The sequence below is a fragment of the Tiliqua scincoides genome, chromosome 9, assembly GCF_035046505.1.
Source record: "Tiliqua scincoides isolate rTilSci1 chromosome 9, rTilSci1.hap2, whole genome shotgun sequence".
Taxonomy (NCBI): Eukaryota; Metazoa; Chordata; class Lepidosauria; order Squamata; family Scincidae; genus Tiliqua; species Tiliqua scincoides.
Genome location: NC_089829.1, coordinates 9,301,753 through 9,327,215, shown reverse-complemented (window position 1 = coordinate 9,327,215; position 25,463 = coordinate 9,301,753). Strand labels below are relative to the sequence as shown.

The 25,463-nt window shown below is 45.7% G+C and overlaps 1 protein-coding gene across 1 annotated transcript; it reads left to right on the top strand.

Annotated features, from left to right (window-relative positions):
- Nucleotides 1-1,480: 1,480 nt before the first annotated feature.
- On the top strand, nucleotides 1,481-25,158 carry LRRC38 (leucine rich repeat containing 38). Its single transcript, XM_066637861.1, has 2 exons — nucleotides 1,481-2,108; nucleotides 24,911-25,158. Exons 1-2 carry the CDS (start codon nucleotides 1,481-1,483, stop codon nucleotides 25,156-25,158), a joined length of 876 nt encoding a protein of 291 aa, XP_066493958.1.
- Nucleotides 25,159-25,463: the final 305 nt, after the last annotated feature.

The window sequence follows — 25,463 nt, the reverse complement described above, 5'->3', positions numbered from 1 at the left end:
ACATCCATGGCCTCTGCTGAGCTCAGAGGATTCTCTGGAGGGGAGAGATTGCACAGGGGGGGGGGGGCGTGTGCAGGTAGGCCCCCGAACCTGATCTGCAGATAACTGAATTTGTGAATATGGGATATCCCCCCCATATCACTCTATACTGTGTTCTACTCCTGCTTAACTCATTTAACTAGCAGAATTTCTAAAATTCTGGGATTGGAGCATGCTCTCTTTCCAGCAGTTATCAGTACTTTTTGCATTTTCCCCACGCCCAGGATTTCCAATGCGGAATTTCCAATTCCAACCTTATTCATTGATAAAGAATTTTAAAAAATAGTGATATGATTGTATGTAGGATTTTTCATCTGATGCTCTTTGTGCGGTGTTTTACCAGTGCCTTGATAAAGCTGCAGATAAAAATAACATTGATATAACCATAATACAATTGCATGATTTCTTTTTTGGGGGGGGGGGAGCAGGCTTTTATCAGTGTGCAGATGAGGATTAGTAAAGTAGAAAGATGAAAGGACATGAATTAATGGAAAGCTGCATCCAACAAATTGAGCATGCAACATTGCGCTGCACAATATTCAGAGATGAAAGACTAGAACTGACTCCGACTAGAACTCCGACTGCTTCAGAAACACTCCACACTCCAAAATCAAAGGAGAAATTCAAAGGCGTCCCCACAGTCCTGCCTTGTTCTGTAAACATCCTGTGGGTTCCTCCTTTGGCAGGAGGTCAGTTGCCACATACTGCCCCAGTTTCGGGAACAGTCTTGAAGGGCGACTCTGTCACTGTGAACATCACAGCAAACGAGCTGAGAGCTTGCAAAGGCATGAATGATGGTCACCGGTTAGCTCTGGACAGAAGAGGCTCTTGGCAACATTTTCAGTTCCAAAGCTGTGCATGTGCCCATTGCATGCGGCCTCCCCCCATACACAGACACAAACATGCACACACAGAGAACAGGCTTGCCTGAGTCCTGTTCTGTGTCTCACTTTACCTTTGCACTGGAAACAGCAGCTGGTGCACATGCAAGATAATTTAAAGGATAGACATCATCGGTGCAGGTCCCACTAAATGCTCCCAGAGGGGGGTGAAAGGGGGACCCAAACTGTTGCTGGCAGGGACCCTTTGGGCAGCTACCCTTCCTTCTCTTTAGATCTGACCGCTGAAGTGGCGCACTCATTTGCCTGGCTGCCTCTCCTTCCCTGCCATGCATGCTGTCTTTCTCCGGCTGCATGAAATCCTCTGGTAATTCTCCCTCCGTCCCTCCCTCCCTCCCTCTCTTGCTAGGCACTCTCCCTCCCTCCCCCGCCTCTTCTGGAGTTGGCTGCTATCTGATCTCAGAGATCTGGTCTCTTGGATAAAACAACACGCTCCCAGCGCACACCAGCTTCATCTCACACCAGTGGCTGGGGCCGCCGCTGTCCAAAATGCCTCTCTTGTAGCTGCACCAACGCTTCTCCGGGCTTGCCTGACCCCGACGATGTGGCCATGTTTCCTACTTTGTCGCCTACCTCCTTGGCTTTGCCTGTGTGTCCTCTTCTTCCCCTTGGGGCATCTCTGCCCTGCTGTCTGTAGCTGCATGGATTACCACACCATCGACTGCCGGGAACAAGGCCTGCCACATGTGCCCAGTCCCTTCCCACTGGATGTCCGGAAACTTCTCATCGCTGACAACCAGATCCAGGAGATCCCCATGGACTTCTTCATCTTCTACGGCGACCTGGTCTACTTGGACTTCAGCAACAACTCCATCGCCACCCTGCAGGACGGGACGTTCAGCGGCTCCAGCAAGCTGGTGTATCTCGACCTGAGCCACAACAACCTGACCCAGCTCGAGGCCGGGGCCTTCAAAGCAGCAGAGAAGCTGATCAAGCTGAGCCTGGGGCACAACCACTTGGAGGAGGTGGACCAGGCCGCCTTTGAGAGCCTGGAGCAGCTGCAGGTGCTGGAGCTGAACGATAATCACCTGCAGACCCTGGATGTGACTGCCCTGGATGTCCTGCCCAACCTTCGGACCATCCGCTTGGAAGGCAACCCTTGGTTGTGCGACTGCGACTTTGCCAGCCTGTTCAGCTGGCTGGAGGAGAATGAAGTGAAGCTGCAGAAAGGTAATGTTTACAAGCTGGGAAAGACCCTTCCTGACTGGGTCTGTCTGCCTACAGATGGCCTCTGCCCAGGTCTGTCAAATCCAAAGGGCACAGGCAGCCATCAGTTGCATCTCTGAACCCAAGGCGGGTTCGTGGGGATTTTCTTCTCTCCAGAGCAAGCCTTTCTTCCAGTGAGGATGCAATTAGACTCTCTCACAATGAGCACCCAGGGAGGCAGGCAGGCAGGCTTGTCAAACAGAATCACCGAGCACAGAGCCCCTCGCAGCAGGCTGTGTATAATAAGTAAGTCGATTTTCGCCTGCAGTAACCCCGTTCTGTGCTTGAATGGTTTGTGACAATGTCCTGAGATGCTGGGGATGCCTGCTTTTTGTGATGCCTTGGTACACAGGCAGGGTTGGAAGGCTTCCTGCAGCACAAAAGTCATTGTGGGTACAGTGTCCTGCTTCTGAAACCAGCCTAGATTTTGCAGATGGTGTAAGGCTGTGTGGGTGTGCTTTGCTAGTTACCCTTGATTGTTTTTTTGGGCAATTAAATTCTGGGTGCTGAGAACTTTTTTCCCCTAGGGAAGAGCTTATAGATGTCCATAAAGTTACTAGCAGCCCAATCCTGAGCAGGTCTACTCAGAAGTAAGTCCTCTGGCTAGTAAGTCAGTGGGGCTTGCTAAGCATGCCTAGGATTGCAGCCTGGGGAAAGCAGGTGGTCTCAGGAGAGTTCATGTATAAATCAGGACTTTAAAAAAATGAAGTTTAGGAATGGACACACAACTCTTAGAAGTGATTTTTAATCACACAGCTTGTGGTGCACCATTGTTCACATGAGGGCCTCTTATACCTTTTTCCAATGAGATCGACAGAATGGTGTAGTGGTTAGAGTGGGAAACCTGAGTTCAAATCCCCACTTAGCCATCATGCTCGCTGGGTAAGCTTGGATCAGTCACTCTCTTTTCAGCCTGACCTCACAAGGTGGTTGTGAGAATTTGGAGCTGGTGCAGGGGTGTGGTGTGCTGGGGTCATGGTATAATGTAAACCAGTGATTCTCACTCTTTTAGTACTGGGACCCACCTTTTCAAAAGAGAATCTGTCAGGACCCACCAGAAGTGATGTTATGACAGGAAGTGACATCATCAAGCAAGAAAATTCTTAATAACCCTAGGCTGCAATCCTACCCACACTTACCTAAGAGTAAATCCCATTGACTATCATTGTTAAAAGCATCTTCATAGTATCCTGTTAAGCATACAGACCTGTGACATTTCCCTAAATACAGTACTTAGCTGGGTAGCATCAAGTCTAATATATTAAAAATAAAATATTGAAATGAATGGGGACCCACCTGAAATTGGCTCTTGACCTACCTAGTGGGTCCTGACCCACAGCTTGAGAAACACTGATGTACAACATTCTGAGTGCCTCGGAGGAATGGTATGGGATGTAAAATAGAATAAATACATCTGGATCGGCCACAAGTGAAAGGTGCAAATTAACTAGCATTGCTGCTGGTTTGATAATGTTAGAGTTGCAACCCTTTGTCTGGTAAAGAGTTGTATGGAACCTTAGATGAGCAGGCACTCAAAACAGCATACACCAGCAGAGTTCTTTGAATGCAGTGGTTATATTTCAGAGCAAGGGTTATCACAGGTAGATTAATCAGTAAACAGTCCTAGTCAGCACAATGAGCAGTCAGTCCATAAACAACAAATCCAAATCAGTTTTCCAAGATACACAGTCAAAGTTCATTCCATGGTCAGTAACAACATGTATATACTCACATCCAGCCTCCCAAGTTACTGGCAGCAGTTCCGTAGTCTCCTAGTACACTCCTACTGCTGTACTGGAAGCTCAACAGACCAAACATTAAGTAGTTGGAGTGGCCAATCAGTGTAGGCTAAGCCACACCCAGGGTGAGGCAGTCACAGGTGTTTGCTGATCCTGCTGACTCCAGCAATCTGCACCTGTTCCTGAACCACCTTGTTGGCTGTGTTTCTGCCTTATCCAGAACATAGACCTGACAGATAAAACATCTATAGGAATTCCAAGGTAAATCAAAAAGAACAGTCAGGACATGTCCCAGTTGGTACAATATTACATATTGTTCCCCTGTTTTCTGGACTCTGACTTTGTTTTTCTTTTAGGTGGAAGCTTTCAAGTATGGCTTGTAAAATTTAGTTATTTGATTTTTCACTGTAAACTGCTTTGTGAACTTTTAGTTGAAAAGTGGTATATAAATACTGTTAATAATAATAATAATAATAATAATAATAATAATAATAATAAAATTTGGATCCAAAGAGAAAATGCCCTCCTTGCTTTTAAGCCGGGTGACCAGATGGCTCAGCTTAAATCACACTCAACTTTTCAAGCACTTGGGAATCTTCTTTCATGTCATTTTAATTTTACATTTCTGTTTCCACCACTTCCATTCACAAGTTACGCTTCTCTGACACTCATTGTCACCCTGTGACTAGTCCTGCAACTAGTGTGGGCGAAGATGCTCTTTCACTTGCAGAGAGCACAAACCTACCCATGTCTACTCAGTAAGGCCCATTATGTTCAATGGGTAAGTGTGAACAGGATTGCAGCTTTAATCTAGTCTGTACTGCCAGGGCTGGCCAGTCCCTGAGGCCAAACAGGGGAGGCTGCCATTTGGTAGGGAGCACCCACCATCTGCCCACCTCCTGCTTTGGGTTTAAAAAGGAACAGGAGTGGAGTGCAGAAATGTGAAGGAGAAGAAACGGGCAGGCTAGCACTTCTGGAAGACATTCTGGCCCACCACTCTCCTCTCCTCTCCTCTCCTCTCTCCATACTTCTGCTTCATGCTCTGATAGACCAACATGATGTAACCCACTGTCATTTCCTTCACACCCCTGAATCACCACTGAAACAAAGGCAGGAATTTGTCATGTGGAAATGAACACAGTCATTGAAAAGGGGAAAGGAGAACATAACCAGGCAGGGGCAGCTGTGCATATTAATATGGAGGGTTACCCTAGAGAGTAGGGTAACCTTTCTGTAAAGAGAGAAGATAACAAGGGCAAAAAGTCAGTCCCAAATGCATGCAATATGATGGAAATATTGGGTAGAAGATTAGAAATGAGTCAGAATAAGTCAGATGGATAAATTAGGGGGCAATCCTAAGTGCGCTCTGGGCCAGCACAGGTCCCTTGCACCAGCCCAGGAGAGTCGCAAATACACCGTAAAGCACATTTGTGCCTCCTTGTGTGTTGGCTGGGCTGGCGCAGGGATGCTGCATCCAGCCACCATGCTCATGCGGAGAGGTAAGTCTGTGACAGCAGAGCTTGGCCAATGCAGGGGTCTGGGGAGGGCAGAGAGGAGGCAGGGAGGAAGCGGGAGGGAGGCGTTCTGGGGTGGGTAGAGGGCATTCCAGCAGGCAGGCAGAGGGTGTTCCAGCAGGCAGGTGGGTGGGAGGGTGGGGAGTGGGAGGCAGGGCTGAGACCTGGCAGTTATGGCGGGTCCCAACCCCGTTCCCCGAGTGGCGCGGAGCAGCTCCAAGCCGCTTCGTTCTCCTCAGACTTGCATCACCTCCTGAGGTGGCGCAGGTCCAAGGAGACCCATTGGGGCTTACCGAGGGATAAGAGGAAGAGTTTTCCCTTGCCTCTGGCAGAGCCGATTCTGGCCCCAGTCCTGCACTGGATACAGCACAGGCCTCCTGACCTGCCTGTTCCACCGCAAAGTAGGATTGCGCTCTTAGATGATGAAAGGGGTGGGATGATGTCTAAGCTTAGCGCACTTTTAAAATGGTGAAATTTACTAGAGGAAAAGGCTTCTTCTGCTGATTGCTCTGCTCATTAGACTCCCCCCTTTTCCAACACTGTGAGCATTAAGAGAAACACAACATGAAAATAAATAAATAAATAAATAAATAAATAAATAAGAGCAGGGGTGCCCTACAGACTAAGAGTGGAAGCAAACAACTCAGGTTTTCTTGAAACATTTTGACAATGCCGAAAAGTACAAATGTTTGGCATAGCTTGTGAAAATGGTGCATTTATTCAGTGACATCGCTCTCGCTTGTCCACAATGGCTGGGTTGTGCTGTAATATCACCTGACTCCCCAGATTAATTCCTGGAATGGCTTGGATTGTCCCTGTGACGAAATACAGGTGGAAGATTAGGTCAGGGCAGGGGAGCCCAAACGTTTTGGCAGGAGGGCCACATCATCTCTCTGACTCTGTGTCTGCATGAATTTAGGCATCGATTGATATATAACTTGATGGTATTATTTGAAAATATCAAGATTTTAAAAATTTTGGCCAGTAGTGGTGTCATCCCCCTGTGCAGCCCACACTCCCCTAGCAACACCACTGACTGGGACGTATTTGATTTTGTCCATTACGCAAATAGTATGCCCTAGTGCCGTCAAGGACCACCAATGCTTGAAAGTCAAATCCTTTCTCTTTGAGGTACTGCTTGACCTCTGGAATGAAACATTTTTGGAACCAATCCAGCAGTAATGCTACTGTCACCCAAGCCTTTTTATGTGAATGCCAGAACACAGGCAGAAGAGTTTTGTTCTTGCCCTTGAGGCCATAGAGATTTGCAGCCCTGGAGAGCAATCCTGGCTCTATTAAACACTCAACCGCATTGCCACAGAACAACGCAGTCACATGGTCTTTAGTTACTTTGAAGCCAGGGGCTTGTCGAAATGTAAGACGGGTGGGCATTTTTTTTCTTTCCAAAAGAGCCCAGTCTCGTCAGCAATATAAACTTGTTCTTGATGGTAGACCCTTTCTTTTTCTATGAGCTCATTAAATTGTTCAGGGTCGGCTTTTGCTGCTTTTCCATCAGCCGATGTGGCATCACCAGTAGTCAGTGTGTTTTTAAGGGTGAAATGGTTCTTAAAATGGTCAAGCCAACCTGGGCTGGCCTTGAATTCCTTCTTATTGGAAGGCTCTCCCTCTTTGGCAGGGGGTTTGAGCAGTGCAGAGAGGTGAAGAGCCTTTTCTTGCAGTGGCCCACATTTACGGAACTGGACGGATTGATGGAGGAAAGGGCTATCACAGGTTACAAACCATATATGCAACTTCCGAGATGTAGAGGTAGCCCATCTGTGAATGCCAGGTGTTAGGGAGTGGCAAAAGGATACAGGTAGCTTGTTGTCTTGTGTGCTCTCAGAGGGATCTGATGGATCACTGTGAGATGCAGGAAGATGGACTAGATGGACACTTGGCCTGAACCAGCAGGGCTCTTCTTATATTCTTATGGTTCCAGTCATAGATTTAATGCCTTTTCAGTCTTCATTAAAGAGTTATCATGCACTTGTTTTGTTACTCTAGCATTTACTGGGACACTTGATCCCCCAGCTTGATTAATTTCTCTCTCTAATCTTGATGGCACAAGTGCTAGATTTGTTGAGACCATATTTACTTGCCACATTGGAGACCAACATGCTGTCTCTCAATAGGTTCAAAACATCCAGTTTTCCCTGCATTGTTGGAACGGATAGCTGTTTCTTTGGTTGAACCCCAGGTGAAGTAGCTGATTTGCATTTTGGGGCAATGTTGCATGAAAAATACTGTAAGATGTACTGTACCGTTACATCCGAATTGCATTCAGTGTGGTGACATGTGAGAGGCATGCGGGATGCACCCATGCTTAGATCTGCGTGCTTATGGAATTGCTGAGCACATACATGTGAATTTGCATAAGTCAAGGGCATGTAAGTTGTGGGCTGGCTGTACATTCCATTCTGCTCCATGGGCCACAGTGGTTTGGGTTAAAAATTATGTCCCATCAAAATTAATTTTTCTAAAATTTCTGCCCTGTTTTCCAGCCATCAGAAGGGAGCACCTCACAGGTGGAAAATTGGTAGTTTCCACCTGAAAATAAAAACTGGAAAATGTTCTATAGAAGTGGTTCCCCAAACTTTTCAGCACCACTGAAATGGCCCACAGAAGTGCCTTGAGGAAAACCAGAAGATGAGTATGCAAACTGGAAGTCACTTCCGGACTGTTCTGCTAGGCCATTCTGAGGCCTGTAAAGGCTAACAGAGTGGGTTGCAAGCCCAGCGTGACCATGAAGAGGCCTCCAGGGCCTCCTTGCAGCACTAGAAGAAGCATCACATCGTGGCCCAGCACATGGGTTTGCAACCCACCGCACATTGGGTAGTGACTCACCAGTGGGTCGCAATCCACAGTTTGAGAACCACTGTTCTATAAGAGGAAAGAGGAAAACAATATATGCTTCACAATGTAGGATATTAAAATTGTCAAGTCCAGAAAAAAAAGGCAAATTAATACAGTAGACTATGTGGCAAAGCATCAGCTATAGAGAGGCAGCATTATTGTCTGCTGAGCCTTACGATGACGAAAGAGAGCCTGCTCAATCCCTCCTTTAGCCACAAAAATCTGGGAAGTTTGTGTGCAAATGTGTTCCAAGTTTGATCTCTGGGAGGACGAGCCCTGTTTGACCTCTTGAGAAGCTGCCGCCTGTCTGTGAAAACCATGCTGAGCTTAGTCTAATTTGGTACAAAGCAGTTTCCTAGGCAAGGGGTGAGGATTACCGAAAGCAGCAAAAGTCCTCACCTGTTTGGGTAGTCATGAGTTTGTTCTGCACATATCAGTTGATTCTGACGGCGCAAAATGTAATTTGCGAGAGAAGCTTCAGCGGGTTAGGCTAGTTTAATCATTGCATTCGCTCAGTAAAAAGCCAGGATAGTGTAGTGGTTCTGTCGTTGAATTTAAGATCCTGGTTCAAATCCTCACTCAGCTATGAAGTTTCTTGGGTTACCATGGGCCAGTCACTCTCTCTCTCAGCCTTGCCTACCTCACAGGGTTGTTGTGAGGACAAAAGGAGGGAAGGAACCAGGTACACCACCCTGAGCTCCTGGGAGGAAGGGAGATATAAAAATGGGGGGGGGGAGGGCTCTGTTAGTCCACCCTCATCTCCTTAAACTGTCTGCAGATTGGAGTTCTCTGACCAAGGGCTTTGTTCTGCTGTATCCACAGGACTGTACCACAGATCAAAGCAGGTGGGATCTGCAGCTGTTGGCCTCCTTATTCCCTCTGGTAGGCCCAATGATACTGAAACCAACAGTCTAATCTTACGATGCTTATCTAGCCGAGTTCAAAGGTTTCCAGAGATGCTATCTCACTGATGATAACAGGTCCCTTTGCTCAACTAATTGTGCTGCTTGGAGAAGTTTCCTGCTCTCTGACTTCTAGACTTGTCCTCCTTGATCTCAGCCTCTCACCTTCCAGCCCACATTTGGTAACTAAAACCAGGAGAAGCCCTTGGAGAGACAGCGATGGTGTTCCCTGTCAGGAGCTGATAGCTGAAAATGCTGCTGTGGCCCTAAATACAGCTTTTGCTTCTCTTGGCTTATAAAGGTCCAGAGGCTGACATTATGCTGGAACTGGCTCTTCGAGCAGGGGAGGTGTGTCTGCTTTGTTCTCCTTAAAAACTAGCACAAGTCTGTGTGTGTGTGTGTGTGTGAGAGAGAGAGAGAGAGAGAGAGAGAGAGAGAGAGAGAGAGAGAGAGAGATTGCAATAGGAAAGAAGGAACAAAGGAAAGTCTGAATATTTGTTTGTTTGTTTATCATCACTAAGAAAACTATCTACTGCTTTTCAACCAGAGTAGTTCACAAAGTGAACTACCTTTTTTTTTAGTTAAAAAAAAATCCATACATGGTTCCCTGCCCCAAAGGGCTCCTAATCTCAAAAGCAAATACAAAAAAGCAACAGCCACTGGAAAAGACAGCATCCTTGGGCAAAGGGGGACAGTTTCTCTCCTCCTGCTAAATATATGAGGACACCACTTTAAAAGGTGCCTCTTGGCCCACTTAGAGCCCAATCCTATGCATATCTACTCAGAAGTAAGTTCTATTAGAGTCAATGGGGCTTACTCCCATTGAAAGTGTGGATAGGATTGTACCCCCAACAGGCAATAAGGTGGTAGTTAAAGATAGATAATAATAATAATAATAATAATAATAATAATAAACTTTATTTATATCCTGCCCTTCTCCCTAAAAGGGACCCAGGTATGTATGTATGTATGTATGTATGTATGTAATGCAGGATCAAAGTCCTGCATAACTGATTGGCCCAGTCTTATGGCTGGCCAACTTGATGGTGGAGCGAAATCAGATTGGCCCTCTTTAAAAAGAGCCTAAGTTTAAACCGTGGAAGAGAATCAAAAAAGGGGAAAGGAAGGAATATAGGGGCATAACCTGAAGTGTTTACATGTACTTATGCTTAATTTCCTTTGCTGATTCACAGCCCAATCCTATGCATGTCTACTCAGAAGTAAGTCCCATTGGAGTCAATGGGGCTTACTCCCAGGAAAGTGTGGATAGGATTGGGCTGTTATTCATTTTATTATTTTGTATTTATTGTGTTTGTAACCCACCCTTCCTCCAAGGAGTTCAGGGTGGTGGTAGTATATGTGACTCCTCCCCCTTCTTTTTTTGTCACAACCCTGCAAGGTCAGGTGAGCCTAAAAAAGAGAGAGAGAGAGAGAGAGAGAGAGAGAGAGAGAGAGAGCACACTCAGGTTATAAGCCTATATACCCTTTCCTGGGACTAAGCCCCACTAAACACAATGGAACTTTTGAGTGGACATGGATAGGATTGTGCTGTCCGTGAACTTCATGTCCAAGTGAGGATTTGAATCCAGGTTTATTATTATTAACAGTATTTATATACCGCTTTTCAACTAAAAGTTCACAAAGCGGTTTACAGAGAAAAATCAAATAACTAAATGGCTCCCTGTTCCAGAAGAGCTCACAATCTAAAAAGATGCCAAGGAATACCAGCAGACAGCCACTAGAACAGACAGTGCTGGGGTGAGGTGGGCCAGTTACTCTCCCCCTGCTAAAAAAAAGGAGCACCCACTTGAAAAAGAGCCTCTTACCCAATTAGCAGGTTTCTCTCTTCTGCCTCTAACACTGATGTGCCTTTGGCGCACATGCGCCCATCTGCTGCCATCAAATCTGCCACTCTTCCACCCCCCCCCCACCTGCCTCATGCCATAGAGCAGGAGTCTCCAAACCCTGGCCTGGGGGCCAGATGCAACCTGCGGCCAGCCTCTATCTGGCCCGTGGCCAACCTCTTGTCCCCTGAAAGCCACTGGCCCACTCAATCGAACATGATCGGAGCCATGCTCTGGTTGTGTCTGGAGGGCATTCTGAGGCCCAGAGAGGTTGAATGAATGAGCCCATTCATTCAGTTATTCACTTATCTAAGTTCCATCTCTAATTTATTTATTTAAATTTTATTTTTAAATTTTTTTCTGGCCCTCAACACTGTGACAGATATTTGATGTGGCCCTCTGGCCAAAAAGTTTGGAGACCCCTGCCATAGGGTGTAGGAAGTGTATAGCCCCCCATCTCTACTCTTCCATACTTCCTCTTCAGCCTCCCCCTGACTACACCGAAAAGGCAGAGGGGACAGGAAAAGGCAGGGGAGGAGGAGGAGGAAGCAGTGACATCAGGTTTGGCCCTACCCACTCAATAGCCCCCTGCCTCTGACACCTGTTGGCCCTTGACTTGACAGATGGCCTTAGCCATTGCACTTTGCTGATTTAATAAAATGCCTCCTTGTTGTATTTTACGGAAATGCAATTCTGATGCGAAACCATTTGCTCCTCTGTACAGACAGCTCTGCAAAGAAGGGTAAACAGCTGAGAACAGGATGTCTGGCAAAATGCAAAGGCTGGCAGTCTGTCTCTGCCTGGCGTGTTTTTCATGTGGCATTTCTGTCCCCGGCCAGGATGCCTTCTGACAGCCTTGCTACGGAATCGAAGAGTCAGCATCCTTGTGCTTCTGCCTGGAGGCTGGATTTGTAGGGGGAAACTCCTGTCTCCCTGGCGGGGAGGTCCTAATGGCTTGCTTGTGACTGCTGTCTGGCGTGTGCCAGGGCAGGAGGGTATAAGCCAGAGATGCCCTTGGTGTTGTTTTTTTTAAGGGCCACATTGTGTATTGGTTACTTCTCAGAAATTAGGCATAAAGGAGAGAAAGCATCCTTCTCTGACAGCCCCGTGTAGACAGAGCCACAGCAATGATCTCCACTAGGTTGCTGGTCATGGAAAATTCCCTCAGAGGTAATCTAGTCTAACCCCCTACTCAGTGCAGGCAACTTTGGCATCCCTGACAGGTGGCTATCTAGCCTCTGTTTGAAAAACCTCAAGGAAGAGCCTACTGCTGTCTCTTATGCCTGGAATTCTCTCCCCGATCACCTGTAGGATGGCCCTCTCATACTTCCTTCAAATCCCTTTCTAAAACCCCACTTTTGAGGGATGGCGTTGGCACTAGTTCCTTTATCTAACTGCAGCTCAGCCTTACACATACATGAAATAACTACCTATTCTTCCTTGTCCTCCCTGGCACCATATCTTCCCTTTGCTGTCTCTCTTGTGTCTATTTTAGAGTGGGAGCTCCTTGGGGCAGGGACTCTCCTGTCACACAGCACCATGCACATCGCATCGATGACGCTTTATATTTAGAAATAACAACAACCGATAATAATCGTGAGCTGCCTGCAGTTTAAAAAAATGGTCAGAAACTTGTTTGTAAGTTTGATCCACTTTCAATAGCATAATTTTGCATTTTTATGCTGGATTGGGGTTAGCCATCTTGATCCTTGACATAAAAAGGTGGAGTATTTATTTCCCATTTTTATACCACCCTCTCTCCAAGGACCTGAGATGTGGTGTACATGGTTCCTTGTCTCCTTTTGTCCTCACAACAACCCTAGGAGGTTGGTGAGGCTGAGAGAGAGAGAGAGAGAGAGAGAGAGAGAGAGAGAGAGAGAGAGAGAGACTGGCCCCAGGGGACCCAGGAAACTTTGAAGGTGAGTGGAGATTTGAACCTGGCTCTTCCAGGTCTAAGTCCAACTGCAGGACCACTATACCAGAACCATCAAGTAGGTAAATATTAAGCCAGAGAACCTCTTAGCAAATGTGCAATTTTGGGGGTTCAGATGACTGTGCCATCTAAGGGGTCCATGCCAGTGCCAGGACCTCTTCTGCAACCAGGTAGCATTTTGATTGGTTGTGAGGCTGCCTCCAGACATTCACCGATGACATCATCATGTCATTGCCAAACTTCCGGGATGCTAAGCTCCGCGCTCGGAGGAGTTTGATCGCAGGGGTGGGCAACTCGACTCATAAGACTCAGTCTCAAATTGCCAAACACACGTTTTCCTGAATTTATTTGAACTCGAGCTACACGTGTTTTGAAACCAGAAATGACTTGGGTGTTTTTCTCTGGAACGATTTGAGACTTGGAAACTTGGGTTCGTAAGGAACCGATCGGTGCTTTCTGCACTGCTGCACTCACTCTAAGAACAGCAGAGCTTTTGTTTACAGATGGGATGGCACCCCCCCACAGGCTATTGCCACCCCCCCAGTGCAGAAATCCACTCCCTACTCACCAGAGGCTCACAGAGCCCTGTGTGACCTTCTCCGACACTATAAACTGGCAAACCAGAAGCACAGTTCCCGCCCCCATCGGGAGCCTCAGAGAGGCTTCCCCAGGGTCCTAGCGGCTAGTGCCTGGGGCATTTGCCCCAGGGGAGTCTATGGGAGGTACGCAACTGATGTATTGGAGTAAATAAAAAAGTGTCTTAAGCATCCTGAATGCAAGCTGTGGGCTGTTCTTATGCAGAACGGTTGTGATTTTTGGAGGGTTGGGCTTGAGAGGTTCATATTGTAACCAAACCTACTGTTGTTGGGATCCATGGGTGACGAGGAGGCAGAAAGCCTAACGGTTTCAGCTGCTGGGCACAGTCCCTTTTAACATGTATGGAAAATTGCCTCCCGGGCCAGTGAAAGGAGGGCTGGGGGAAAGGCAAAAGGAGGTCAAGGATGAGAGAAAGGAGATACTGCAGTCACACTTCAAGAACTACTTAAACTCTAATTAAAAGTCACATTAAAAATGCATCGGCCATTAGTAAACAAGGTCACTCTTGCAGCTTCTCAAGGCGCGGCCCTGGAATGCCTAAAATGGTGACCTCTACAAGCCATTTGAATAAATATGGCCAATTGGATCTCAATTACTTGAATTGTCTTTGCAACATATTGGTGCCTTCTAGAATACATTTCCTGTGTGTAGACAAGAGGGAACTGGGAGCATCTGTCTCTGCTTGGCAAGAGAGCGCCACTGTCTCTTTTAAGGGCACCTTCCATTTAAGCTGGTTCTCAGGAAGCCTTCTCAAATATCTCCTTCCGTGTTCTTGAGCAGGGGTGGGCAAACTTTCAACTTTAGGGATCCTGGACCTTTGACAATTGTCAAAGTCAAAAACCTTTATTGGCATAAACAATAAAACCAGGGTGTGAAACAAAAAAGTGTCCATAGTTCTGTCATTGGCATAGAATCTTCTGATATTGGGGGCATGTCTATTGTCTAACAAGGAGTTAGGATATGGTGTACACTGACCCCTTCTTGTTCCTCCCTTATCCCTCTCGCTTCATTCCCCCATTTCCTCCCTGTTCTGGCCTCTCTGTCAATGGACCTCAGACATGTGCAAATGATGTCTGAGCTACAGCAGTGTGGTTTTTCTGACTTTGTGCTGATGTTTGTGGTGGGCCTGTTGGCAGGTGGCCATCTGGTATAGATGGAGATCCACTGGCATATCTTGAGGACAGGATTGACCCTTAAGCGTCACTTTGACTGCACATGAGACAAAGAAAGAGAGGGGCTTTGTGGGTTGATGGTTCTGCCAAGAACCCTGGTTACCATTTAGGACTGAGGACGAGCAATCAAGAGCCATCAAACCAAAAAGAAGGTTGCAACCTCTGGGTTTCAGAGGTCACTCCTCCTATTATTCTTTCCACTGTATGATGAATGAGCTGTTTCCTGATTTTTGGCATGATCCCCAGGACCAGTGTCAGATTTCAGCAGTTAGCACTGTGATGCAATTATATAGCATGATAATGAGGTTTTAAAAAAATCTAATTACAAGGAATTCTGGTACTAAGTAAAGCAAAGCATCCAAAATATGAAGGATAAGCCAGTGCAGAGACAGTAAGAGCCGGGAGACCCTTTCATGTGAAGCCAAAATATCCTGGGGCCCACAATAAAATTTCCTGACCTGACCGATTTGAGACGCGTCAAACGTTGTGCTCTCCAGCACCTGCTTCTTGAAGTTATAAGAGACACGACTTCAAGGGCAGAAAATACACACGCAGAGAGGTGCCCTGAATTGCTTGAAAATCTTCTTGCATCAGGAAGTACTAGAATGTGGACAGAACTAGAATTGCCAGTCAGAGCAGGAGATAAGTTTGCCTCTTGAGGCAAATGAAAGCAGGGTCATCTCAGGGCATCCTGGTACACGAGGGGGCATTCCACATGCTGTCCTTCCCCGTTGTGTGATACCCAGTGCCCCCTCCTTATCCAAGCAGTGCACCAGTCCCTGCCCCCACTGGTGGTCCTCCTGCTTCCTGGATTAGAAAAGGGACAGGACAACGGAGTGGAAGCAGAAATGTGGAAGAGAGCAGACGAAAGTGGTGGGCTATAGCAGGGGTGCCCAAAGGACTCTATTGGGGAGGCTCTGCCTCACCTGCCTCCCCACCCACTGCACGTCCCTGTTAACTAGCAGAAGAAATTATGGAAAATACTACAAAGTGTGAAATAAAAGGTACAAAATAAAGAACATGAGCACCGAGGTAAGGGCAATGCAGCCCTGAGGGAAGGGAACAAACATTCCCTTACCTTGAGGAGACCTCTAGAGCTGTCCCCACCCCCACAGGATACTGCACAAACTCCATTGACACAGCTGGGTCAGTGCTGGAAGGTTGGTTAGGTTTTGGGCCTAAGCATTTTTTTTTTAGTAGACTTGGGAAACGACACACTGCCCTGGTATGGTCTGATCTGAAGATGGGCTGTGCTAGGGTGGCCGGTCCTTTGACTTCATTAGGCTGCTCACAAGAGTCAGCAATGAAGATACAGCTTGATATGTGACTCTTTCCTCTGGACAGCTGGAGTCATCAGATAACTTGTGACCATGACCAAAATAACAGAAGTGACATTTTTATAACATTCTCGCACTTGTATTTATTTTTATTTTTAATTTACGGGTTTGCTTTCAGCACAAAAAGTCAGCTTGCCTGAATCTGGGAAGTGCGAACTGACTCAGCTTTTAACATTAATTAGCGGCAACTAAGATCTGAAGGACGGTTACCTTTCCTGCCAGGAACAGAATTCTTTCAAGATGAAAGGGCCACAGCAAAGTGATCCTGGGCATGTGCAAAGTTCTTCCCTTTGAGAGCAGGTGCAAATTAGGGCAGCCCCAATTTGGATCTCGCTCATTAGGGCTGCAACTCTATACAAAAGGGATTCCCAAATTGTGTGCCACGGTATCCAAGTGTTCTGCAGTGAACTCACAGGGGCGCCATGGGACACCCCTGGTGGTCTCTTCTTCTGTCTCTCTCTGGCTCCACCATCTTGGCTGACTTGAGATTGTGTGAGATCTCACACAATTCTCACGAGATGTGAGATCTAGTGTGATTTGCATGCAATTTGGGGGGAGTGCTTGGCCACTGGTGTTGGTGAAGAAGGGCGCTGTGACCCCAATAAGTTAGGAATCCACTGCTATGCACAGTTACTTGGGAGTAATCCATTGAATGAATGGGCCTTCTGTCTGAGTTGGGGTGTATAGGATTGTACTAAATTATTACACTTCCTTTCAACCTCAGTCTTCCTATTTATATTATTGGATATATTCAATTATATAATTAAATATAAAATATAGTCCTCTATATATAATTTTATAAATTCCTATTTATATCAATAATACCTAATTGATAGAGGTGGGCAAAAACAGTGATAATAAAATAAAAACACATAACACTGCTTCTGCACTTCTTATTTTTGTAAAACAGAACAAAACAATCCTGAAAATCTGTGAAAAAATAAAACCGTTTTATTTGATTTTTATTTATTATTTAATGGGGAGATGGTGCATGGGGAAATGACTGACCTCCTCTGCTGACACTATGTGACCTGTATCACCTACTTAGTACACTTTTAAAGCAATCATAATTTATAATTACAATGTAAATTTTGAATAAAAACACATAATGCTGCTTTTTGCACTTCTAACTTTGGGAAACACCAAAATCTGGAAAATATTGAAACTTTTTCATCCCCCCCCCTTTAACTTTCCAGGATTGTGGTAGGAATATGTCACAATAATACTTGTGACTTGTTTTGCACACCCGGAAAGTGCCCTACGGATGTCTTATTTCGGAAGGGACAGGCGGCTTTCTCACCTGTCTGCATGTGGCTTTGCCGGGGAAATGAGAGATCGTGCACCTAATTTGAGCTAAAATTAGAGGTGACATGGGCAGATCCATGATCAGATCAGACCCATGTTTGTATTTTGTATGTGTACATGTATGTTCTCCAAACTCAGTGGTTCTCACACTTTTAGTACTGGGACCCACTTTTTAGAATGAGAGTCTGTCTCTGGAAGTGACGTCATGACTGGAAGTGATGTCATCAAACAGGAAAATTTTTAACAAGGCTGTAATCCTACCCACACTTACCCAGGAGTAAGTCCCATTCACTATCATTGTTAAAAGCATATACAGAGTAGCCTGTTCAATGTACAGGTCTGTAACATTCCCCAAATGCAGTCACATACTATAGTAATTTCAAGTCTAATACATTAAAAATAAAATATTGAAATGAATGGGGACCCACCTGAAATTGGCTTGCGACCCACTTAGTGGGTCCTGACCCACAGTTTGAGAAACACTGTCTTAACTGAGCAAATAACAGCTGAGCTACATCAGGAGAACTTGTATTGCTTGGGTGTGGAGGGGCACCATTTTAATTTCCCCAGCAGAATGCCTTACCCCACAACACAGCAAGTCACACATGTGGCTTGCCACACATGTCGAGGGGCAGTCTGGATGAACCCCTCCCCTTTCACATGATCACAGGCCTTAACAAGGGCTAGAGGAGACAGGATCTATGTGCCGTGGGCAATGTCTGCATAAAAGCAGTAGGGCGGAAAAAGTATCATACGAACTGGCTCACTATGTTGAAGTCGAGGGGGGAATGCGTACTGGCAGGAAGGAGACCTTCTCTGCTCTGGTGCTGCAAGGGAGCGCTGGGGCTTCAGCCCCAAGTGGGTGGCAGTGCAAATGGTGGCGGGCTTCTCTAGCACCGCGAACCATCCCCAGTGGCCTGAGAGTGCTGTGTGCTGGTGTAAGTAATTCTTATCATATGTAAGTAATTCTTATCATATGGTTATTACTACATGGTAACTACTAAATTACTACTACATAGTTACTGCTAGTAAGTACTACATAATGACTAGTAACTGTGCAGTAATTGCCAACACTGTTGTTCTACAAGGTGTTGCCATAGGGTAATTAGAAAAATGTATGGAATTATTGGAGGGACACAAATCCCAGACCCCTCCTTTACGAGAAACCAAACAAAAAATGTTTTCCTCTTGTGTGCAAACTGTTATGCTGCCGTTGAACTACAGCTCCATCTCAACTGAATGCACCATTCTTGGGCAGCTTGACGTTGCAGTCTTCTCTTTTCTGTTATTTTCTTTTTATGAAAAAAAACTGCAGACTGCAGAAAACAAGGCTGTCTCCATGACTTGGGGACTGCAATCTTAAAGTAAGATGACCTTCCCTGAAAGTAAGTCCCATTGAATAGTGTGGGATTGACACCTGGGGTTTAACTTGGTGTATTGGATCGAGTAGTTGGTAAAGCGACTATGCTGGGAGCTTCCTGTTGAGCTACATTTTTCCTGTTTGTATGTTTCGAGCCTCTCGAGGCAAACTGCCAATCTGATTATTGTTGCAGATGGGAAGAAAGAAGCCGGACCCCCCCCCCCAATAAATGCCAGCAACATCTGTCAGCTAGCAGGCAACTAAGCTGAGATGGCCTCTGCCTTATGTTCCTCTGAGTCCTGTGGCTGTCCTTGGGAAGAGGGGGGAGTGCAATGTCAAACTGCCAGGGAACGGGCCACAATTCCAATCCAATCTCAACTGCAATCTCATTTGGTTTGTCTGTGTAGCTGACCTAGATTCCCAGACCAAGGGTTATGTGAGAAAATACGCTGCCTACCCCCCACTCTGTGCCGGCTCGGTATGCTGACCTCTTGCAACATGTAGACAATGCCTCTTCCAGCAGGGCTGATTCCTGGTGCAAGGAAAGATCATGATGGCTTACGTTTTGATTTACAGCGAAGGAGCCTGCAGGTGACCGGGGCCAGGAATGAAACAGCAGCTAGATTGCTTCTGATGGGCGATTGACAAAAACGGGAAAAGTAAGAATGTAAGAAGAGCCCTGTTGGATCAGATCGAGAGCCCATCTAGTCCAGCTTCCTGTAGCTCACAGCGGCCCACAAGATGCTTCTGGGAGCACATGAGGCAGAAAGAAGCCTGTATACGAATACCACTTCCTTGCAATTGACATATAGAATTAGGCTTCTGCTAAAACCCAGAGGTTGCACACAGTCATTGTGACTTGTAACTTGTGGTTGACTTTTCTTCCACCCATCTGTCCAATTCCCTTTTAGAGGCCACTAGGTCAGGTGCCATCACTACATCTAGTGGCAAGGAGTTCCATAGATTAATCACATATTGGGTGAAGAAATATTTCAGTTTGTTCTAACTGTTCAAACACTGAATTTGATTGTATGTTGCATGGTTATGTCTTATGGTTATGTCTTATGGTTGCACCAGACCCTGTCACACTTTGGAGATGGGACAGCATCGCATGGGGGGTGGGGGTGGCGTAGCGCAGGGGGTGGCATCGCGGACCTTTGCCCTGGGAGCAGGGTGGGGTAAGTCTGCCACTATAACATGAATATCAGATAGCTAGTCTGCGTGTGTTTATGAGAAGTAAATCTAATTGGGCAGAAGAATTGGGAAGTTCTCACACCATTCTTGTTCATGTACAGCCTCAAATCTACTTCCCTGTATTTTCAACTTATTGGTTCTAGCCTTGCCCCCAGGAGCCACATATGTGAAATCTGTAGGAAGTGTACAACAAGCTGGCTAAAATGAGAGGGGGAGTTGAATATGGGAAAATGCTCCCCCTGGATGAATCATACAGAACCCTGCGCGCGCACGCTCGCGTGTTTGTGTATGTGTTTGTGAGAGAGAGAGAGAGAGAGTGAGCTGGAAAAGAAAGGGCTGCAAGACAGCTTTGGAAGTAGTAGTAGTAGTAGTAGTAACTTTGTTGTCATTGTGCTACAGCACAATGAAATTTATGCATCTTTGAGATACAAACATAAATATATTCAACAATTCCAACAATCACACTCTACACATTCTATACAACATGCATCATAATATAAAACAGTATAACAGACCATAATGCCCAGGAGCATGGTAACAACTATATCGCCTTATTCAACATAAATATGGCTGTGGGATAAAAACTGTTCAGGAGTCATGTGGTGCTGCTCTAATAGTTCTGTATTGTCTACCCAAAGGCAACAGTTCAAAGAACTTATGAGCCGGATGGAAGGGGTCTCTCAGAATACTATGTGACTTCTGCAGACAGCGAGATGTACAGATGTCCTCCAAAGCTGGTAGATGAAGTTTGATGATGTGCTGCACGATCTTAATAATTCTCTACAGAGCTTTTTTGTCCCCTGCAGAGCAATTTCCGTACCACATCAAGATATCATAGGTTAGGACACTCTCAATGGTGCAATGATAGCAAGACACAAGCAGCCGCTGTGACAAATTTAAGCCGCTGTGACAAAGCTTCCTCCCAAGCTTCCTCAGAAAATATAACCGCTTTTGTGCCTTTTTTTTAATCAACATGCTGGTGTTAATAGTCCATGAGAGGTCCTCTGTGATGTAAATACCTAGGAATTTGAAACTAGCAACCCTCTCCACCTCCTCACCATTTATGTATAATGGCGTGTATACATCCCTCTTTTTCCGGAAGTCAATTATAAGTTCTTTAGTTTTTTTGATGTTAAGTGAGAGATTATTTTCTTTGCACCACAATAACAACTCCTGTACCTCCTTCCTATAAGCAGACTCATCATTCCTGCTAACAAGCCCCAGCACTGTAGTATTGTCTGCAAATTTTATAATTTCATTGGTATTATTTGATGGCGTACAATCATGTGTACACAGGGAATGGAGGAAGGGGCTCAGCACACAGCTTTGGGGAGCTCCTGTATTTAATATCAGAGTGGAAGAATGATAAGAGCCCATCCTAACTGACTGTGGCCTATTTGTCAAAAAGTCCTTTATCCACAGTTTTGCTGTATGCCCAAACTAATCATTTTAAAAAACAGCCTGCTAGGTAGAATGGTGTTAAAAGCAGAACTATAATCCACAAATAACAGCCGTACATATGTACCCCATTGCTCCAAATGATGCAGGACTGTATGTGAAACAATAGAAATGGCATCATCTGTCAACCTATTACTCCTGTATGCCAATTGACAAGGGTCCAAGGTGGGTGGAAGACCAGACTTAAGATGTTTCAACACCAGCCTCTCAAAACACTTCATAATTACCGAAGTTAGAGCCACAGGTCGATAATCATTGAGAGAAGCAACTACTGTCTGCTTAGGAACTGGCACTATAACAGAAGCAACTATTTCTCACTATATCTCAGCCTCACCTACCTCACAGGGTTGTTGTGAGGACAAAAAGAGGGAAGTATCCAGGTACACCTGAGCTCCTTGGAGGAAGGGAGGTATAAAAAAATGCAAAAAGAAAAAGAAAATAAACTTAGATTGAAAAGGGTAGGGAAAATTGCATCTTGTCCTGAAGCACACCTCCTCCAGACAGAACCCCTCCAGGGATGGAGCCTCCCCACTGGCTGTTTGAAACTGAAAAACATTGTCCTATTCTTCTTGATTTTAGTTTTGACCTTGGGAATGCTGGTCACATGCACGTAACACAGGTGGCCTGACCCTGAAGACACAACAGTCAGTCGCAGTGAGAGTGCTTTCACGCAGCCTGTGTGCTGGGGAGGGGGTCGAGATAGCTGCTTTCAGCTTCCAAAGCAAACCTCTGGCCTAGTGGAGGGTGGGAAGAGATGACCTCGTAATTAGAGCTAAGCCAGAAGTGAATCAGTGCAACATATTGCAGATTAAAACGAATAGGAAGGCGAGTAATAGAAAGTGGGACAGATCCGTCAGAGATTAGACTAGAGCAGGCAGTGGGCGAGACGAGTGTCCAGGAGCAATGATGGCAGAAATTCACCCAGATCTAAGGACAGTGTTCTAGTTAATACTCTCTCTCTCTCTCTCTGTCTCTCTCTCTCTTTCACACACACACACACATACACCATTCTGTATTAAAATATAACAACAACAACAACAACAACAACTTTATTTTTACCCCGCCTTTCTCCCCGAAGGGACTCAAGGCGGCTTACAACAGGTTAAAACAGATTAAAAACATAATTTAAAACAAATAAAAACATATTAACACATATCATAAAAACAATCTATGTATTAGAATACAGAAGGTGGATAAACTGAGTTTTTCCTGTATTGTAGATAATTGATTCTCTTACATTTAGCACAGGGACCCACTTTTTAGCATGAGAATCTGTCAGGACCCACTGGAAGTGAGGTCATGACCGGAAGTGATGTCATCAAGCAGGAAAACTTTTAACAAACCTAGGTGCAATTCTGCCCACACTTACCCAGGAGTAAGTCCCATTGACTATCATTGTTAAAAGAAGGTACAGAGTAGCCTGTTAAAAGTATAGGCCTGTCACATTTCCCCAAATGTCTAATCTATTAAAAACAAAACACTGAAATGAATGGGGACCCATCTGAAATTGGCTCACCACCCACAGTTTGAGAAATGCTGTTAGAGGCCTTGGACTGACACCATAGACAGGATATTTCAGAGTAAATGGATACAAAATATATCAAATGGAGAAGGGACTTCATATAATAATAATAATAATAATAATAATAATAATAATAATAATAATAATAATAATAATAATAATAAAAGAGCCCAGACAGTGATCCATGTTAAGAGAAGGTAAGATACAACAAAAATGTACCGTATCTATTTTCACTTGTGGGATGTGAAATCTGAGTTGCCTGCAAAATCTCCACTTTCCTGTTTGCAATTTCTCATTAGAGTTTTTGGTTTAACTGAACGTCTAAGGAATTGAGGAAAGCCAACCAATCAATCATGATGACATTTGATGCTCCCGGGAAGTCTGGGGCAGAGACCTGAGTACTTGGGGAACATTTAAGAATTGCTCTCTGAACACAAACCGCTTTGTGAATTGCAGTACTTTTGATTGAAAAGCAGCATAGAAATATTATTAATGATTACTTTAATAATAATATTTTTGTTTATTGCAAGCTGCGTTGGCATAATCAGCTGTGGGGAGGAGAGGAAAGAGCACACATATCAACTCAACTATGGCCTAGGGCAGGGGTCTCAAACTCGTTTCATACAGAGGGCCAAATAGTATTCATCATGCCTGCCGAGGGCCAGAAGTATGTCATTAGGCAGGAGGTGATGTCATTAAACCGGTCATAACCAAAAATAAGCACTTTTTCTCACTTAGGAACTCCTTAGCTGCAAATAACAGAAGAGAAAATGCGCAAATCCTGATCATATTTTCAAGATATGGGAGAGCCCAATTATCATGTGGGCTGCCCTGTTATCAGCAGTAATACCTCAGCACTGCTCAGCAGCTGAGAGCCTGAGGGCTGGATAAAAAGCTTCCTTGGACCACATCCGACCCCTGGGCCTTTTGTTTGACACCCCTTACCTAAGGAGATGCTTCACCCTGTAGCTCCTGGAGTTCAACAACACACAGGACAGCTGTGTACAGAGAGAGACAGGCTCCCATTTCCCATTTTATAGCTTTGGCAGTTCCTGACACATACAGACTTTGAACATGGAAGTCCATGTAGCTATCAGGGCCAGTGGAAGCTCCATCTTCTATGCATGTGTCTACTTGCCTTTTAAAGTCATCCAAAGTAGTGATCGTCACTTAAAGTCATCTTCAGTAGTGACCTTAGTGAACCTTAATAGTGAATCTTATTGGGGCTCAGTCTGGGGGGCCCTCACTTGGTTAAGGAGACAACTGGTCCCTTATCCAGGGTAAGCCTCAGTGGTGTGAGTGGGTCTACTTGGACTTGTGACTGCTAAATAGCTATCTCAAGTCCACATGCACCTGCACTGCAGGATCAGGTCCAGGAAGGGGGTTAGGATACCAGCAGTGATGGCACTGCCAATTCCACTCTCCCCTTGTACCCAATCTGCCCACCCCCCACCCTGTTTTGCCCAATCCCTGCCCCTGTTCCACCCTCCCGTCACCCCTCCTGCCTCTCCTGCTGACTTACCTGCTCCGGTGATCAACGGGAGAAGCTCCAATGCAGGCAGGCACCGGCCTTTTGTGACTGGCACTGACAGTCAGTGCCAATGCAGGATCCTTGCTGAGGATGCGCAGTAAGTTTAAAGGATGGATGCTAAGTTAGTAGCCATCGCCACATCTTGTGGCAGAGTCCCATTCAAAAAGTGTTATCTGCTGTGGGCCTTTTCAGATTGAGAGGTCTATATCAGTGGCATAGCCAGGGGGGTGCAAACCACTAAGCTTTGCAGGGAGTCTCATTGTGGCGTGCAAGTGGCCCCTCCCTCTCCCCTTTGGAGCCATTCCAGGCGTACGCCTCCATTTTGACCCACTGCCTGGGATTGCTCCAAAGTGGAGGGGGGCGGGCGGCTTGCACGCCATGGTGAGGCTCCCTGAAAATCTTAGTGATTTGCACCCCCTCCAGATACACTGGTCTATACTGGTCAATGTTTCTTTAACATGCCCCTTCTCTCTCTCTCTCTCTCCCCCTCCCCACTACCATGTAGGTCTCAATGAAATCCAGTGCACTGTTCCTGTGGAGGACAGAAAAATTTTTCTCAGCGAACTCTCTGAGGACAGTTTTAGAGACTGCAAATTTAATTTGTCACTCACAGACCTTATTATCATAATCTTCTCCGGCGTCGCCGTTTCCATCGCTGCTATTGCCTCAAGCTTTGTCTTGGCGCTGATTGTCAACTGCTTCCAAAGATGTGCACCCAGTAAAGATGACGACGACGACGACGAAGGCGACTGAACCACCTTCCATTTATCGGTTTGCTGGGTTAGGCGCTGATGTTCCAAAGGCAGGCAGAAAGAGCACCGTTTCTAAAGTGCAAAGGTCTAAGGGCTGAATGCCCCTTCCATAGGTCTCTGCTGACCTCCAGGGGGCGGGGAATATAACTAGGTGTACGGGGTAGTCGGTAGGGGACGAGACTTACTGATCTGGACTTGTCAGTTTTACAATCATATTCATGTTCTTAAGGTACACAAGCTTTGTAAGTGTTGAGATAAAAGCCATATCTCCTTGCACGGTCCCCGTTTTAAATGTACAAGGGGTGG

What these genes read in the sequence shown, in the direction of transcription:
- LRRC38 (XM_066637861.1), top strand. Translation starts at nt 1,481, where the DNA reads ATGTGGCCATGTTTCCTACTTTGTCGCCTACCTCCTTGGCTTTGCCTG. An exon ending in TGAAGTGAAGCTGCAGAAAG is followed by an intron (nt 2,109 to 24,910) that starts GTAATGTTTACA and finishes ACTACCATGTAG; the next exon opens with GTCTCAATGAAATCCAGTGC.